At 43.0% G+C, this 19,422-nt stretch overlaps 1 protein-coding gene across 17 annotated transcripts in view; it reads left to right on the top strand.

Moving 5' to 3' along the window:
* Positions 1-17,432, top strand: part of DNAAF8 (dynein axonemal assembly factor 8) — a 40,074-nt gene extending 22,642 nt beyond the window's left edge. For 9 of the 17 annotated variants that reach the window (XM_072607746.1, XM_072607775.1, XM_072607858.1 and 6 more), the window contains 3 exons: positions 1,221-1,559; positions 10,592-10,702; positions 16,540-17,432. In XM_072607746.1, the coding sequence (XP_072463847.1) occupies positions 1,221-1,559; positions 10,592-10,702; positions 16,540-16,555 (466 nt within the window). In that variant the 3' untranslated portion in view covers positions 16,556-17,432. Of the gene's footprint in view, positions 1-1,220; positions 1,560-10,591; positions 10,712-16,539 lie in introns of all 17 variants that reach the window. The other 8 variants (XM_072607824.1, XM_072607841.1, XM_072607850.1 and 5 more) reach the window with 5 other exon arrangements.
* Positions 17,433-19,422: the final 1,990 nt, after the last annotated feature.

Raw genomic sequence — 19,422 nt, forward strand, 5'->3', positions numbered from 1 at the left:
CTTTTCCCACTCCTCAAAAAACACATTATACAAATACAAATGCATACCAATAACATTCTGGCATAACAAGGAGTTCCAGGGCACATGCCTCCAGTAAATGAGGAGGCACCTTAGTATTTGCCTACATTTGTAGATTTAACAACAGCTATGATATTCTCAGTTTCATTTGTGTTTGTTTTGTCAGAGTATTGACAGAACAAAATTATTTTTTTTAATATACAATTTATTTATTTTTCAGTTTTCAACATGCATTTCCACAAGAATTTGAATTCAAAATTTTCTCATCATCTCTCCCCACCGCCCACCCCAGGACAGCATGCACCTCATCCACCTCTTCCTCCAGTCTGTCCTCCCTTCTGTCATTACCCCGACTTTTTCCTTTCCCCCTCTCTATTTTCCTGTAGGGCAAAAGAGATTTCTATGCCCCATTGCCTGTACATCTTATTTCCCAGTTGCATGCAAAAACAGTTTTTAACATTCATTATTAAAACCTTGAGTTTCCACAGTAAAATTCTTGAGAGTAACTTCTGCATTCTCATTTTCATTATAAACTCCTATAATCCAAGATCTGGTATAAGTAGAATTTTTAAATATGTTTTTAAAATTATGAAATAGAAGACTTTTGTCTCCCATACTCCCGGAACCCTCTCATTTTCTCTTGCCAATTCTCCACTCGCCATCTCCCAGCCCACTCTAACATCAAGCTGAAATGTATTCATTCTCTCTTCCCAGTTTCCTATCAAAAATTTTTTTCAGATCTTTCATCACTCCAAGACGTAAATGATTGATAACATCTGAATTTATTATCCCCTTTGGTGGAAAATTGCACTTTCCCATCGTGTAGTAGCCTTTACATTAAAGGGACAAATAGCTCTAAAGGGGGAATTTGGGGCATTAGGCAGTCTAACAGGGTTGGCCCCGAGAGTGTAAACTAATCTCCCTACAAGTGAGACAGATCCTGCTGCATGTACTGGCTGTCCAATGTTGCTAACTAAATGACAGCTATTAGCGTTTTGGGTCCCTATTGTTATATTCAGGTAGTTGCCATGAGGCCTCCTGAGGGACCTGCTTTCTTCCTTGCGTGAATAAGATGTTGAAATTGAACTGTCAAATATTTTTTCTTCTAATATATATACTGCTCAGCCTTTAAGAATCATGAAGTGTCAGAATGCTTTTTCTTTGATTTGTCCTCATTTTTCTTGGATTCTGTCTCTTACCAGGGACCAGACTGGGAAAAGTTACCTGCTACAACAGCTCCGTGCTTTCCAGAAGACTTCTCAGTCATGTGGCACTGAAACCAAAGGGGATCACAAGACTTGGGATGCTGAAACTTTTGAAGACGTGGTCAAGTCAGGAATCAGGAGAAAACAACAACTGGTAACAAGAGAGACACATCAGAGTACTTCAGTGAGGCCGCTGGGATCCAGATACCTCCGTGTCCTAGAGGAGGAGGCCAAGGGTAGAGGAGAAAATCCAAAGGGCATAGACAAGAATCCAGATTCAGAAAAATTCATTGTAGAGATGACAACCCCTCTGAATAAAACAAGAAAAACTTCAAGGTAAAGTAATTAGAGAACTGGGTGGATAATGTGTATTCTAGTTGTAAAGTAATAAAACTCAGGCCATGCCTTCTATGTGTGATCCAACAGTGATAATTATTCTGATATATGGCATTTCAAGATTAACAAAACCCTTTGCTTATAGCGTTGTTGTTTCAGTTATGGCCGACTGTCTGTGGCCCCCTTTGGGGTTTTCTTGGCAGAGATACTGGAATGGTTTGCCATTTCCTTCTCCAACTCATTTTTCAGGTGAGAAACTAAGGCAAACAGGGCTAAGTGATTTGCCCAGGGTCACACAGATAATAAGTGTCTGAGTACAATTTGAACTCAGGTCCTCCTGAGTCCAGGCCTGGCATTCTGTTCACTGCGCTACCCCGCTGCCCTTGCTTCCAGCAGGCCTCTGAAATAGCCAGTGCCTATGCTATTATCCCTGTTTTATAACCCGAGGTGCAGACGCTTAGACAGCAGTAGCTCAGCCGGTAAGTGTCTCCTAGAGATCAGTGACGGCTGTAAGCAGACCATCATACTGGACTCTCCGGGGCATGCTGTAGCTCTGGGACTCTGGATTAGTGATGCTTGCAACATTGCTTCAGTCATACAACCATGAGAAGCACTATTGTCAAGGAACTTGATGAGCTTGACCCGACTTAGATGTGATGACACAGAACACTTTAGGAGAGAGGGGGCCTGGCAGGGCGGTGGGCAGAGGCGGTATAGTGTCATCAGTAAGTGGTACCAGGTCAGATCTTAGTGGATGGATCCAAAGGTAACTGAGCTCCGCTGTGGTGTTGGTTTACAGCTGCCATTTTTATCTGTTAACTTTGAAAGCACATACATTCAGCAAATGGTAAATGTGAGTACTGCCCAGGTTTTAGTCTAGAGCCTCCTCTTTAGATGCACATGTTCCCTTGGCAACCTCCTATGTTGCCATGACTTCCATTGTGTGATGTGGGGAAAGAATTTGGGGCTCCAGAGTCAGAGTCGGCAGACACCTAGGTTCCAATGCAATCCCTGTCTCTTACTTGCTGTGTGAACAGTCAAGTCACTCACCTTCTCTGGTGGTTGTCATTGTGGTTCTGTCGTTTTAGTTGTGACCACGTTTGGAGTTTTCTGGCAAAGATGCTGGAGTGGTTTGCCATTTCCTTTTCCAGCTCATTTTACAAATCAGGAAACTGAGGCAAACAGGGTTAAATGACTCACCCAGGGTCACACAGCTAGTAAGTGTCTGAGGCAGGATTTGAACTAAGGTCTTCCTAATTGCAGGCCCAGTGCTCTGTGCACTGCACCACCTAGCCGCCCCACTCAACTTCTAATGAGCCTCTATTTCCTTATTTGTAAAATATAAGAGATGATATTGCAGAGGAATATTGGGAAGATCAAATAAGATAATGTATATGAAATGTTCTGCAAACCTTAATATACTATATAAAAGGTCAGCTATTTTGGGGGTCACTTCCAGCTGTATTTCTACAGTTCCCCCTCCCCCTCAGAGTTCTACTTTCATATTTGTAGCAATCTGCTGAATGGTGTGATGGTGGTTGATGGAGCACCTGTGTTTCCTTGGTGTTAATTATTAGGCCAAAATTAGCGCAGGCAGCGGAGAATTGATCCATCCTTTTCGCACCTCAGATTCAGAGGCTGCATTGAGTGCACCATTATCTGCTAACAGAAAATCACGCACCAACACTCCCTCCACTTTGGTCTTGGCGTGTAGCCTTCTCAAGTTGAAGAACTTACCATCAGTGCAGTAGCTGAGCTTGATGCCGTGTTCATCCTTAATGAAAGCATTTGACAACATGGCTGTAAACATCATGCTAAAAAGCATGGGAGCAAGCACACAGCCTTGTTTCATTCCAGTGGTGACTGGGAAAGCATGAGAGCATTGTTCATCATCCAGAACCCAGACAAGCTTGCCATCGTGAAATTAATGTACAATGCTGATGAACTTCTCTGGGCAACCAGATTTTGACATAATTTTCCATAAGCCCTTATGACTGACAGTATCAAAGGCCTACGTTAGATCCACAAACATTGTGTACAGACCTCTGTTCAGATCCTGGCATTTCTCCTGGAGTTATCTGGCAGCAAACACCATATCAACCATTCCTCAGCCCTTTCTGAAGCCACACTGGCTCTCAGGTAAATGACCATCTTCCAGGGGAAGGATCAGCCTAGTGAGGAGTCTGGCAGCAAACACCATATCAACCATTCCTCAGCCCTTTCTGAAGCCACACTGGCTCTCAGATAAATGACCATCTTCCAGGGGAAGGATCAGCCTAGTGAGGAGGTCTCTGGCAAGAACCTTGCCAGCAGTGACTAGGAGAGAGACTCCCTCTCTGTGCCTCCCCTCACGATTGTCACAGGACAGTCTATTTCCTTTACTTTTATAGAGATGGATAGCAAAGGCACCCTTGAACTCCTGAGGGATAACCTCCTCTTGCCATAGAACCTGGAAAATTTCAATGAGCTTTTACGTGAGCCGTGGACCTATATGTGGAACCATCAGTTACAGCAAATGGAGAAGTTTAGAATGCTGTGGATAAGTTCACTTACCTTGGTAGTGTACTTTCCAGGGATGTACACATTGGCAATGAGGTTGATATACACATTGCCAGAGATAACTCAGTGTTCGGGAGGCTCCAAAGAAAAGTTTGGGAGAGAAGAGGTATTAGACCAAACTGAAGGTCTACAGAGCTGTTGTGCTGACCTCATTGTTATATGCTTGTGAAACATGAATAGTCCTACCAGCTCCATGCCAGGAAACTGAATCGCTTCCGTTTGAACTGTCTCAGGAAGATTCTGAGGATCACCTGGCAGGATAAGGTACCAGACACAGAAGTCTTTGTTCAAACTAAACTGCCAAACGTTCAAACTATGCTTCAGAGAGTGCAGCCCTGATGGGCTGGCCACGTTGTTCAAATGCAAAATGTATGCTTGCCAAAAAGACTATTTTATGGAGAACTCACATGGGGCAAGTGTTCACATGGTGGTCAGAAGAAGCGATACAAGGACACTCTCAAGGTGTCTCTTAAGAACTTTGTAATTGATTGTGTGACATGGACAGCAGCGGCACAGAACTTCTCAGCATGGCATGCCCACATCAGAGAAGGTGCTGTGTTCTATGAGCAAAGCAGAATTGAAACAGCTCAAGAGAAATGCAAGATAGAGAATCCACCCCAATGTTCACACGGACTACATGTGCCTGACTTGTGGTACAACATCCTAAGCTTGTATTGGTCAGTCACACTAAAACTTGACTCTAGCATAGGGATGTCATTTTGGTCCTCTTCAAAAACGAAGGACAACAGGCAACCAACCAAGCACCTGCTGGATACCTCCATCTGGCTATCCTGCCGGCATCTTAAACTCCACATGTCCAAACGTGAACTTATCATTCTCCCCTCTCCAGCTTCCCACCAATTCATCGTCCCTCTATTGTCCTTTAATCCTTGATTTATTGTTCCAATCATGTAACTCTACTTTTCATAAACTCTGAGTGGCTCCCTATTACAGACTGAATAAAGTGTGTGTGTGTGTGTGTGTGTGTGTGTGTGTGTGTGTGTGTGAACATCTTATTCTAGCATTCAAGGCCTCCAACAATCTGGCTCTAACCTTACTTTGCAGACTTCTTTCACACTCCCCTTCTCATACTCTATATTATAGCCAAGCTGGGCTACTCCCTGCTAACTATTTTCCTTCTTCATCCTCCCCTTCTCCAGTATCTGTGCCTTTGGTCACCCCCTTCCCCATATTTGGAAGAGATGACTTCCCCTTTCCCCAATCTCTACCTGTTGGTCTTCCTTCGATCCTTCTAAGCCAGTCTCAGGAAACATCTGGCACACAAAGCTGCACCTGTTCCACCCCACCCTCTATCTTCAAACTTATAAAAGCACTTCCTTTGAATTCTTTTGCCCTTACCCCATTTTCCTTTGGATGAGATATGATTGTGCATGACAGGAGAGGAAGAAGGCATGCTGGATAAAGAGCTGGTTTCTTGAGTCAGGAAGACTTTGGTTCTGGTCCTGCTTCTGTGTGACCCTGGGCAAGTCACTTAAACTAGATATTAGTTTACAAGATGCTGACGCATTAACAGAGGGAGTTTCTTGAAGTTCCCTATACCATTAAAACCAAAGATTCAGTCCCTGTCCTGTTCTTTGTGGATGGTATTTTCCCCATTTGATTATAAGCTATTTGAGTGCAGAGGCTACCTATAGAGTGCCTTACATATAATGTAGATTTAATAAACACTTATTCACAATTGAAAAGCAAGACAAAGAGTCCTGAATAAGGAAACTACAGGGAGGTGAAGACAGACCTAATGTACTTTTTCATCTGGGGAGAAGTCTGACTCTGCTTCACATACATTTTTTTCTCCAAAAGAAGGATTGTGTTAAGCATGCATCAAATAGGAACAGTTTCTCAGTGTAATCTCTTTTTTTAAAAGTATATTTAGAGATAGAGGCCCAGGGATGACAGCCATCAACTCTTACCTTTAGAGATAGTGCCTTTTATTCACTAATAAGGCTTTTTAACTCAAAGAACAAGTATTGTCTCCTAGAATGGTTTGGCTTGGTAGGAGGCTTTTCGGCAGGGTAGACATACTAGTTGAGGAATGTATATTAGAATAGAATTCCAAACACCTTGCCCTTTGCCTGATTCCAGAGTTGGGGAGGTTGGTTTTTTTTTCCTCCCTCAGAACTGTGATCTCATCATTTCTGTAAAATTCCTTCTACCAAAGATCAACAACTGTTCTGCAACTCAGATGTTACTAAGAGATTAAGTAACTTATGAGCATGCTTCAGTCCTCTTGACTCAGAAGCTTGGACACTCTCTCCATTACCCCATGCTGCCTTCCTATTACATATCATAAAGGACAGAGAAGAAATCAATGAATAAACATTTATTAAGCACCAACTCTGTGCCAGGCACTGTGCTAAGTGCAGGGGATACAAAGGAAGACACAGTCATGTTCATTGCTTCCAAGAAGCTCTCTAACAAGAGGGAAAACGTAGACAACTATGCACAAACAGGATCTATGTAGTGTAAATAGAGAGTAATCTCAGAGGGAAGAAGGCACTGGAAGTAAGAGGGATTGGGGAAGGTTCCAGTTAAAGAAGGGATTTTGGTTAGAACTTGAAGGAAGTCAGGCAGATCAGCATGTTGGGGTTGGGTGCTGAAGACCCCAAAATACGACAAGCCAGGTCCTGCCCAAATGAATTTGACTCAAGCCTTCTTTCAGCCAAAGAAAAACGAAGTTTATTTAAAGATCCACCATATTAGTCAGACTCTTACGGAATCTGCGCATTTGTAATACTAATGCCAGAGGACTAGATTGAATCTGAGCACTTTCATGGATACAGGATGAGTCTTATGTACAGAAAGACTGTGAGAGGGATCTAGGGGTGGCCAAGTAGTCTGGGGTGATGGGAGGAAAGGTTTAGGGAGGGTCTTGAGGAGGAGTCTAAGGAGGATCTTGATGGGACTGGGGTGACTAGAGGTCAGAACCAAGAGAGTGGGATTTTGATGGGATCAAGGGTAGGAAGCAGCTGAAGGCAATCTGAAGGTAAAAACAAAAAACAAAAACGGTGAGCTAGGCTAGATTAAGAGTATTTTGATAGGATCACAAATGGGAAGCAGCTGGAGGCAATTGGACAAAGGATAATGAAAGGCCTATGGCCTCAAGGCAAATGCCAGATTGAGTAGGAAGATTCAAGGAGAGTTCAAGGGGTTTCCCAGAGTCTGTATCCCATCAAGTAGGCCAACCTTGGATTTGGTGTCAAAGGACTAGGCTTGACTCTGCTGCTTATTCTCTTTGTTATCTTTTGTGAGTTGCTTCACCCTAGACCATTTGCTTTTCTGTGAAACGAGGGGGTTTGATCAGATGGTCTCAGAAGTCTTTTCTAGAATTAGATATATGATCCTTTGCTCTACTAGGATCAAACTCTGCTAGGTCTGCTAAGGAGAGGTGCTGCCCTTCCTCCCTCCCACTTGCTCTGCCAGTTTAGATGTGGTATAAGGATGGTTGAAGGAACTGAATGTTTAGTCTGGAGATGTTGTCCTTTATCTTCAAAGAAGACCAAAATGGCATCACCATGATAAAGTGAAATTTCAGTGTATCCAACTGTGACTGATCAAACCAATAAGAGCTTGGAATGCTCTAGCACAGGTTGGGCACAGATAGTCCATGTGAATATTGGGGGGGATATCCCAAATATGCACATCCTGCATTGACTTTGTGCTGTCTCAATTCTGCTTTGCTCAAAGAACACAGCACCCTTTCTGATGTGGGCAAGCCATGCTGAGCGGTCCTGTGCCAATGTCTCCTATGTTGCACAGTTAAATCCAAAGTCCTTGAGAGAGACCTTGAGAGTGTCCTTGTATCATTTCTTCTGGCCACCATGTGATCACCTAACCCATGCAAGTTCTCCATAAAAGTCTTTTTGGCAAGCGTACATTTTGCATTCAAAGCAGAATTTGAATACTTGGAAGTTCAGCTCGAGCAAGGACTTCAGTATCTGGTACCTTATCCTGCCAGGTGATCCTCAGAATCTTCCTAAGACAGTTCAAATGGAAGCGATTCAGTTTCTTGGCATGGCACTGGTAGACTGTCCATGTTTCACAAGCATATAACAATGAGGTCAGCACAATGGGACCTTCAGTTTGGTAGTCAGTCTAATACCTCTTCTCTCCCAAACCTTTCTTTGGAGCCTCCCAAACACTGAGCTAGCTCTGGCAAAGCCTGCATCAACCTCATTGTCAATGTGTACCTCCCTGGAAAGTACACTATGAAGGTAAGTGAACTTATCCACAGCATTCTAAACTTCTCCATTTGTTGTAACCAATGATTCCATGTATGGATGGGTGTGGTGGTGGCTAGTGGATGGAGCACCTGTGTTTTCTTGGTGTTAATTATTGGGCCATAATTAGCACAGGCAGCAGAGAATTGATCCATCCTTTTCGCATCTCAGATTCATAGGCTGCATTGAGTGCACAATCATCTGCAAACAGAAAACCATGCACCAACACTCCCTCCACTTTGGTCTTGGCTTGTAACCTTTTCAAATTGAAGAATTTACCATCAGTACGGTAGTTGACTTTGATACTGTATTCATCCTCATTGAAAGCATTTGTCAACATGGCTGAAAACATCATAGTAAAAAGCATGGGAGCAAGCACACAGCCCTGCTTCACTCCACTGATGACTGGGAAGGTATGAGAGCTTTGTCCATTATCCAGAACCCAGGCAAACATGCCATCATGAAACTGATGTACAATATTGATGAACTTCTCCAGGCAACCAAATTTTGACATAATTTTCCATAAACCTTCATGACTAACAGTGTCAAAGGCCTTGGTCAGATCTACAAACGTTGTGTACAGACCTCTGTTCTGCTCCTGGCATTTCTCCTGGAGTTGTTGGGCAACAATACCATATCGACTGTTCCTCGGCGCTTTCTGAAGCCACACTGGCTCTCAGGTATATGATCATCTTCCAGGTGAAGGATCAGCCTATTAAGGAGGACTGTAGAAAGAACTTTGCCAGCAATGACTAAGAGAGATCCCCCTGTGATTGTCACAGGACAATCTATTCACTTTACCCTTATAGAGATGGACAATGGAAGCATCCTTGAACTCCTGGGGGGATAACCTCCTCTTGCCATATAACCTGGAAAATTTCACTCAGCTTTTGTGTGAGCAGTGGTCCCCCTACCTTGTAAATCTCAACTGGAATAGAATCAGCACCAGGTGCTTTGCCACATGAAAGGAGCCTAATGACCCTAAAAACCTCTTCTTCAGTTGGAAGTTCAGCTAAGGAGAGATTGACTTCAACCTGAGGTAAACGCTCAGTGGCCTCAGCATTGATTGAAGACGGTCTGTTAAGAACACTACGGAAGTGTTCAGCCCATCTCTCTAGGATCATTTCCTTATCACTAATCAATGTGGCTCCATCAGCACTGAGTAACTGTGATGCACCATAGGTTTTTGGTCCATAAATAACTTTCAAGGAATCATAAAAGCACTTTACATTGTTACTATTAGAATAAAACTAAATTTCATCTGCCTTCTTACTGAGCCAGGAATCCTACATCTCTCTAAGCTTTCCTTGTACTTTGCTTTTAAATGCTGCCTTCTTAGAGGTGGATGAACTATTCTTCTGGTAAATCCTGTGGAGTTCTTGTTTTTCATTTTGCAGGTTCTGAATTTCCCCATCATTTTTATCAAACCAGTCTTGGTGTTTGCAATATTGTGACCCAGATGAGCAAATGCTGTACACCAAATCTCTGACAGCTGCCCACTCCTTTCCTGCTCCACTATTGCCAACTGTGTGTTGACTCAACTTTCTCTCCAAGTCAGCAACAAACTGTTCATGCTCAAAAAAGAGCTTTAATTTGTTGACATTAATTCTTCTGGTAGTCATTTTGCCTTGGGGGTGGCACTTTTGGTGAATGCGAATATTTAGCTTGGAAAGGATAAGTCTATGATCAGTCCAGCACTCTGTACCACACATTGCCTTTGTCACTCTCACATCTTGTCTGTCTCTTCTCCTTACAATCACATAGTCTATTAGAAGCCAATGTTTGGTGTGAGGGTGCATCCATGAAATTTTATTGCATTTAGTTAAATAGAAGACAGTGTTAGTGATGAGGTCATGTGATGCACAAGTCCAGCAGTAAATGACCATTGCTGTTGCTATTTCCAGCTCCATTCCTCCCTAGGATTCCCTGCCAAGTCTGGGAGTCTGAGCCTACTCTAGCATTAAAGTCGCCCAGAATTATAAGCTTGTCTTCTTTTGGCACATTAATGATAAGGGTCTCTAGATCTTCATAAAATTTTTCTTTGGGGGTACAGCCAAGATGGCGGAGTAGAAAGACACACATACGCTAGCTCCGAACCCACAGCCCATAAAATATCTGTAAAAAAGAACTCCCAACAAATTCTGGAGCATCAGAAGCCACAGAACAACAGAGTGGAAGAGACTTCTGTTCCAGAGAGCCCAGAAAACCTCTCACAAAATGTCCTTCGCACTGCAGACCCAGAGCCGAGCCCAGCCCTGCCTTGGCCACGCAGCACCGAGAGGAGCAGATCCAAACAGGCTTCAGGGACAGAATCTCCAGCGGCCACGCGGGTCCCTCCACCCACAGGTGACAAGGGTCAGTGAGAGGGTCTCTTTGGGGGGTGGAGAGGGGAGTGGGGTGCCCCCATAACTCAGACCCCCTCGGGAGGCAGCAGTGGAGGCAGGAGCAGACCAGTGGCTCCCCAAGCAGGCAGGAGCCCAGATCCATTGTTGAAGGTCTCTGCATAAACCCCCTGAGGAACTGACCCCGTGAGGTGGCCCTGCTCCCACCTGAGCACCTGAACTTGATCTCACAGTGAATAGCAGCCCTGCCCCCGCCCAAAGCCCTGAGGCTGGGAAGCTGCATTTGAATCTCAGACCCTAAGCACTGGCTGCGCAGATCTAGATCTGGAGGCGAAGTGGGTGTGAAGAGAATATTCAGAAGTCAAGTCACTGGCTGGGAAAATGCCCAGAAAAGGGAAAAAAAATAAGACTATAGAAGGTTACTTTCTTGGTGAACAGGTATTTCCTCCCTTCCTTTCTGATGAGGAAGAACAATGCTTACCATCAGGGAAAGATATAGAAGTCAAGGCTTCTGTATCCCAGCCCACCCAATGGGCTCAGGCCATGGAAGAGCTCAAAAAGGATTTTGAAAATCAAGGTAGAGAGGTGGAGGAAAAACTGGGAAGAGAAATGAGAGACATGCAAGGAAAGCATGAAAAACAAACACCCTGCTAAAGGAGACCCAAAAAAATGCTGAAGAAAATAACACCTTGAAAAATAGGCTAACTCAATTGGCAAAAAAGGTTCAAAAAGCCAATGAGAAGAATGCTTTCGAAAGCAGAATTAGCCAAATGGAAAAGGAGGTTCAAAAGCTCACTGAAGAAAATAGTTCTTTCAAAATTAGAATGGAACAGATGGAGGCTAATAACTTTATGAGAAACCAAGAAATCACAAAACAAAACCAAAAGAATGAAAAAATGGAAGATAATGTGAAATATCTCATTGGAAAAACAACTGACCTGGAAAATAGATCCAGGAGAGATAATTTAAAAATTATGGGCCTACCTGAAAGCCATGATCAAAAAAAGAGCCTAGACATCATCTTTCATTAAATTATCAAGGAAAACTGCCCTGAGATTCTAGAATCAGAGGGCAAAATAAGTATTCAGGGAATCCACAAATCACCGCCTGAAAGAGATTCAAAAAGAGAAACTCCTAGGAACATTGTGGCCAAATTCCAGAGTTCCCAGGTCAAGGAGAAAATATTGCAAGCAGCTAGAAAGAAACAATTCAAGTATTGTGGAAATACAATCAGGATAACACAAGATCTAGCAGCTTCTACATTAAGGGATCGAAGGGCGTGGAATAGGATATTCCAGAAGTCAAAGGAACTGGGACTAAAACCAAGAATCACCTACCCAGCAAAACTGAGTATAATACTTCAGGGGAAAAATTGGTCTTTCAATGAAATAGAGGACTTTCAAGCATTCTTGATGAGAAGACCAGAGCTGAAAAGAAAATTTGACTTTCAAACACAAGAATGAAGAGAAGCATGAAAAGGTAAACAGCAAAGAGAAGTCATAAGGGACTTACTAGAGTTGAACTGTTTACATTCCTACATGGAAAGACAATATTTGTAACTCTTGAAACTGTTCAGTATCTGGGTACTGGGTGGGATTACACACACACACACAGAGACAGAGTGCACAGAGTGAATTGAAGAGGATGGGATCATATCTTAAAAAAATGAAATCAAGCAGTGAGAGAGAAATATATTGGGAGGAGAAAGGGAGAAATGGAATGGGACAAATTATCTCTCATAAAAGAGGCAAGCAAAAGACTTTTTAGTGGAGGGATAAAGAGGGGAGGTGAGAGAAAAACATGAAGTTTACTCTCATCACATTCCACTAAAGGAAGGAATAAAATGCACACTCATTTTGGTATGAAAACATATCTTACAATACAGGAAAGTGGGGGATAAGGGGATAAGCAGGGTGGAGGGGATGATGAAAGGGAGGGCATGGGGAGGAGGGAGCAATTTGAGGTCAACACTCATGGGGAAGGACAGGATCAAAAGAGAGAATAGAAGTAATGGGGGACAGGATAGGATGGAGGGAAATATAGTTAGTCTTATACAACATGACTATTATGGAAGTCATTTGCAGAACTACACAGATTTGGCCTATATTGAATTGCTTGCCTTCCAAAGGGAAGGGGTGGGGAGGGAGGGAGGAAGAGAAGTTGGAACTCAGTTTTAGGAACAACTGTCGAGTACTGTTCTTGCCACTAGGAAATAAGAAATACAGGTAAAGGGGTATAGAAAGTTATCTGGCCCTACAGGACAAAAGAGAAAATGGGGACAAGGGAAGGGAGGGATGATAGAAGAGAGAGCAGATTGATGATAGGGGCAATTAGAATGCTCGGTGTTTTGGGGTGGGGGGAGGGGACAAATGGGGAGAAAATTTGGAACCCAAAATTTTGTGAAAATGAATGTTAAAAGTTAACTAAACAAACAAACAAATAAATAAATAAAAATAAAACATTTTGATGGGCAAAAAAAAAAATTTCTTTTATTTCCTCAGGGTTTGTCATGGTGGGAGCATGGGAGCATAGGTACTGATGATGGTGGCATGGTGTTTTCCTGCAAGTGGCAATTGCATTATCACAAGCCTGTCATTCACTTCTAGTGACAGACATACCAGCTTGCTGATTAGATTGGTTTTGATTGCAAAACCCACACCAGCTTCACGGCACTCCTCTTCACTGTGCCCACTCCAGAAAAAGGTGTATCCAGCTCCAACTTTAGTAAACTGGCCTTCATTTGCCAATCTTGTTTCACTCAGGGCTGCTATTTGGATGCGATACCTGTTGAGTTCTCTTGCAACAAGAGTGGTTCTTCTTTCAAGTCTACTGGATTTTGTATTTTCTATTAGTGTGTGCACGTTCCATGTGCTGATGGTGAATGGAATCATCTTTGCAGATGTTTTCATACATTTTGTACATGTTTTGACCACATAGTGGGATTCCCCACCTGCTGCAATAATCAGACCAGGTTTGGGTAAGCAGACAATGTTTAGGCCACCTTTTCTAGCTCCCTTCCTCAAACCAGGAGGTGAGCGGTGCAATCCTTAAAAGGCTGCTCAGACACCCAGGGGGCTGCTGAGTCCTGCTGCTTCCAGTGAGAAATGACCCTATGGCCTGGACCACCTGCGTGCAGGCTTGTGACTACAGCTCCCAGTGTATCCGCACCTGCTGCTTCATCACTTGCCTGTCACCACAAGTCTTTGAGGCATATAGTGAAATGGTATGGGTGATGTCTTTTGATTTGTGCATAAATTGGATTTAAGTGAGGCAGAGTTGCATGAAGTCGTTAGCCTCACTCTCCTCCAGAGTCATCATAATCCAGTGACAGGACAGAGTCAAGACGGCTGGCGATGGTTCAGGATGCAGTGAATGACCTTGGCATCTTCAGTGTCTGACCAAGTTCTAAACGCTTCACATTGCGTGCTTCATCTGCCTTCATGGCCATTGGAACAAATTGTTCTCATCTGCCCATTCCACCAGATTCACATGCTTGGGGTAGACACCCCCCTAACTCACCAATGGGTTTGAGAACCCTTGGTTGCCCTCAACCTGGTTTGGCCTGTCTGCCAAAACGGTTTACCAGGGTGTGGCTGCTGCACATGCTGCAGTTTCTTGGAGCCACAGGTGAGAATTAGGTGGAACAGGTAGACAGAACCCCAAAAAGGGCTCAGCATTGTGTTCAGGGAGGACCAGTTAGTCTGGAGAACAGAAGACTTAAAGAGGAATATTGTCATCAGACAATTGAAAGGCTATTATGTGAAGGCATAGACTGATTGTTTGACCCTAGAAGGCAGAACTACAAGCAATGGTTCCAAGTTTTAAAGAAGCAAATTTAGCCTTGATGTAAAGAAAAACATCTTAACCATTAGAGCTATCCACAAGTGGAATACATATTAGGGCAGAATTCTATTCCAGAGTTGCCCTGGAAGTTCATCATAGGATCAGAAATTCAGAACCAGAAGAGATCCTAAAGAACATCAGAACATTGCTACGTTTCCCCTCGCTGCAGGCAAAGTTTGGTTGACATTATATGTTATGTTATCAGGAGAATCCTTGTTCAGGTATAGGTTGGACTAGGTGGCGACTGAGGTCCCTTCTAATCCTGAAATTTTGTGATACCAAAGCCAAGACAATAATATCCTTTGTAGATACTAAGTCATCTCCACTTGGAGAACAGGGGCTGTCATGATTAAACAGTCTAATTCAACAAACATATTTGTTGAGGCTCTTATGAGGCATTAGACTCAGTGATGAAAGGGATACAAGGATACAAGAATGAATAAGTTGGCAGTCTCTGCCCTTATGAAGTCTACAGTCTGGTAGAACAAATAAACTCAAGAATACATAATCTACTTCAAATATGCTTTGTGTTCATTTCAGTCACTAGACAGCAGCTTTTTGAGTTGCAGAGAGGAAAGTTCATAGAGTACAACTGACACTGGGCTCAGAAATGCTGCCTGTCGGCTATTTTAGGTTGGTCTTACTGCTAGCCCCAGCACAAACTGTGAACTCGGCAGCCAGGTTTGCCTTAAGCACTAAGTGACCTGCCCAAATTCTCCTTCTGATTCCCACACCATCTGTCCTTCCTTCTCCTTGTTCTGGTTGTCAAGTAGAGGTACCAGTCTACCGTTAGGTAGCAAGGCATCCAGAGGTATTTGGAATTTTCGTGGGAGACTTTCAGAATCCAGAGAAATTCATCCATCAACAGACATTTCCTGAGTCCATCCCAATGCCAAGCAGTGTGCAGTGGGGAGTTATGGTCCCTCGTCTCAAAGAGTAATTCCTTCTTCAGTCCACAATTGAACAACAGTTGCTAGTGTAATCTCTTAACTGTTCAATTTTAGGCACTAGGAGAGTTTATATTTGCATTTACATGTATATTGCCTCTGGTCAGAAGTCATTGTAGACCTAGTTTTTGTCATTTGATGCTCACAACTCTTTGAGGTAGATATTAAAACCTTGTGATGTGTGTATATGTGGGGGCTATGGAAGGGGGAAAGGGAAAATATGGGAGAGGATTTGATAGGGAGGGGGAAGGTACCACATAGGCTGCTGCCTACTCTGCCCACCCTGAAGGGCAGTCATTCATGGGCAGGAGAAAGGGCCTGCAGACTGTCAAATCCACCAGCTACCTGTATATACAGTCAGACCTGAAGTTTTATTTCACTTCTGCTCATTTGTGTCTAGTTTAACATGTGAACTGAATACGTAGATCCTTTAGGAACTGGGAATAGTTTGAAATTTTTCTTCACTTTCCTTCTGCTTCAGTCAGGACATAAATATGTCGATTTGGACATTCTAAAACCAACTCGACAGTCTTGAGCAGATACAAGCTTTGCTTCCAAAATCAAGGTCCATGTTAAAGCTACTAGGTACAGGCAATCACTGATGTGCAGTAAAAATTGAGAACCTGAAAAGAAAGTTGGCAGGAAATAGTGGTATAGAAAAATAATCGCTATCCTTTGGGCGTGGGGGGGTGGCACTTAAATGAAAATTGAAGCATCTCTTAGAAATACTAGAAAAGAAAGGCTGTACTTTTCTCCCTTTCCCTCCTCACATTGCATGCAGTCCCTGAATGAGTTGGAGAGGCACAGGCTAAGACATAAATCAAAGGCACAAATGTGAAGGAATCTGTTGAGTTGGAGATTTTAATTCTAAAGGAAACCCCAGAGCAAAACCTTGAACAACACATCAGGAGAGGTGGGTTAGACTAGATGACCCTAAGATCCCTTCTTATGCAGTGATTCTGAAAGTCGGTGACATAAACCAACAGGAACACAAAATAATCCTGCTTTTTCCAAGCCGTTTATCATTGTTGGTTCTTGTTCTTTTTCTCAGCAGTTGGAGGAACTAACGTGGAATGCAGCTGTCTGCCGAACCTTCAAGAGCACTCACCAACATGAAGCCCACAACTTCTCTCAAAGAAGCGATTCAAATAAGCAGTCCCTTGGCACACCAAAATGAGTTGACTTCATGGAAGGAGCAGAAAGAACATTTCAAATCAGTCTCATGAACTGTACTAGATAAAAGCCCCTTGCAAAGATTGACCACTTACACCAGGAAGAAACTGTTAAACCACTTCATTGACAAAGGAAGCCTTACTTTCCCATGGCATGGGATACATTTTCATGTGTTTGCCCTATATCAGGCAAATGAGGAAACATGTCACAGCCTTTGACACCTGCCAGGATATATGAGAGCAGCAAACTACAGGAGACATTCTTCAGTCATCACTAAGATTTCTTTGTTTCCTGAAAGTAAGGAGACCTGAGCCAGGGCTCATCACACATTTGAATATGCTCTTTCATCTCATATCTACCCATGACCCTGATTGTGCAAGGAGCTAGGAAAGCAGCAGAAGACCTAGTCCCCAGTCCAAAGGGAATTTAAACTAATTTCCAAGTAGGATAATAGAAAATCAGAAGAGTACTTGTAGTTTTGACTGTAACCAGAAACAAGCCCAGACTACCTTGAATAGCTATGGCTTCCCTGGGTCCTCCATAACCTCTCCCCACATCCATATGACCCTGACTACCTTAGAACCTGAGCTTTGACTAGCTCTTCCGCTTGACACTTTCATTTGATGAAGCATAGAGCTGGCTGCCCAACATTCTACTACCTTGGTATTCAAAGGCTTCTTGATTTTTAATTCCAATGTTTCTCTTTTCTCCCTTTAATATCAGCAAATGTACTAAAATATCTATTTCTCAAATAAAGTAATAGAAAATCAACTTTTTTAGTTCCAAGTTCAACAGCATTTCCAGATTATCTGTTAAGAAAATTAAGGTCAGTGGTCTGGGAATTGTCTTTTAGGGCTTTTGCAAGGTTTTTAAGTGCAACATTTAATGATCTGCCTAGTGATGTGCTGGTAAATGTTTAACAACCAGGTCTCTGAAAACCCACTTCACACATTCTTATTCTATTACTTTCTTAAATGTAGACAACCAACAAAATCAAGCCCTAACTTGTGGCCTTTGCTGATTTCCAAGGTGTAAATGCTCACACTGAAAATTTAACAACTGATTGAGTTGGTGTGAGCTGGTTCCAACACACCTCTAAGTATGTCCCACTGCTTCATTAGCCTTTTCAGCTATCAGTTTGACCAACTGGCAGACTGTTTGGTTCTTGTGGTTTGGCCTCAGTACTTTTCATAGTTGCTATCTTGTATATCATTTGGCTTATCTGTGTAGTAGTGCGGTCATTCTTTTATCAGCCCCTATCTGGGATCCAATCACTAGTGAAGGAAATGCCCTGTCAGTATGTGGCAGCCGCACCAATCATATGTTCAGTTACTTCATTCGTCAACATTTATTTCTATACTTATAATATAAAAATTTTGTTTACAGAAAGTATAAAGTTGTCATGAAAGAAAAATAGGAAATTTTTATTACATTCCAGCAAACATAAAATCCCCAACTCATGTCTTGGCCTCAAGTACTAAAACATTTTTTGGTTTAGTTTGTTACATATCTGGGAGGTTTGGAAAGAGACTACTACAATCCATATCTCAAAGGGAGCTCGGATCTCCATTCCCAGAGAATGAAGAACAGCTGTTCTTAACATTGTTAGGGTCTGGAATTAGTCCATTGAGGGAGATGGGAGGGGAATAATGGTTCTAAACTGGTATATTAATAACATGGATATGAGAAGACTCAGAAGATATCAATTCAAAATTAGGAATTAAGGGTCCTAGGAACTAGGAAGCTGAACTAGAAGGGAGTTACAATTCTTTTAGAGGTGGAACATCCTCCTGAATCCTAGACTATAAGAGAGCAAGCAGAAAGTGCTCGTGAGCCAAGGAGACAGCATTCTTACTCTTCAGGCTGTGGTATCACAGGAGGTGGTAGTTACAATTATCTGGCTCACAAATTTTGGGACACCCTGACCCACACTTTCAAAAGCTAGGTGGGCTGGGTTACTACACTCGAGGGGCAGTCCTAGGCCAAGTTGTGCCTAGGGAGTCCACCCCACTAATCTAGAGTGGTTTCAAGATGTCCTGCTATGGCCTCAGGTCAGAAGGGTGAGTCCTGAGGTTCAGGATTATTCATGGCAGTATGAAGTACCCAGATATTCCATTCAGTACAAGAATTATGGATTCTCTCAAGAAGCCCCTACCCTTTAGGGCCAACTGCTAACTTGAAGCTCCAGGATAAGTCACGTATTGAGCAGCATTGAGGTCCTAGTCCTCTCAGTCAGCGTGATGTGATGGCATCCCAAACCAGGGAGCAAGCTTAAGACTTTGCACAGCATGGTGTGCTAACCTGTACTAAAAGCCTGGTTCGTAGCGACTCCCATCTATCCCTAAGAATTTCACCACTCCTATGCTTATTAAACCCCACTTAGGAGAGAAAGGAGAAAAGGGGCTGGGCATAACAGGGAGAGAACAATAGGGCTGGCAGTAAACCAAACCAGCCTGAGAGTGGAGGAAAAGATTTTGTTTTGGTTTCTAAATCTGTGCACCAGAGAAGCTCCTAAACTTAAAACTGGGAAAAAGTACTTATCACATCCAACTTAATACTTCCAAGGGTCTGATTTCTTAGATGTGGACCCCGTCCTCACTGATGCAGATCCCGAAGAGGCAATCTAATTAGACTCAGCAAACTTAGCCCAACTGATCTTTAGACTCTGTACAGTTCTTCACCAGGTCATACTGAAATCCTTTCCAGTTTAGCAGGACCTGCCAGAGCTTGTGTGTACTGACAGAGCCTTCATGAAGCCAGG

This window comes from Notamacropus eugenii, chromosome 1, assembly GCF_028372415.1.
Source record: "Notamacropus eugenii isolate mMacEug1 chromosome 1, mMacEug1.pri_v2, whole genome shotgun sequence".
Taxonomy (NCBI): domain Eukaryota; kingdom Metazoa; phylum Chordata; class Mammalia; order Diprotodontia; family Macropodidae; genus Notamacropus; species Notamacropus eugenii.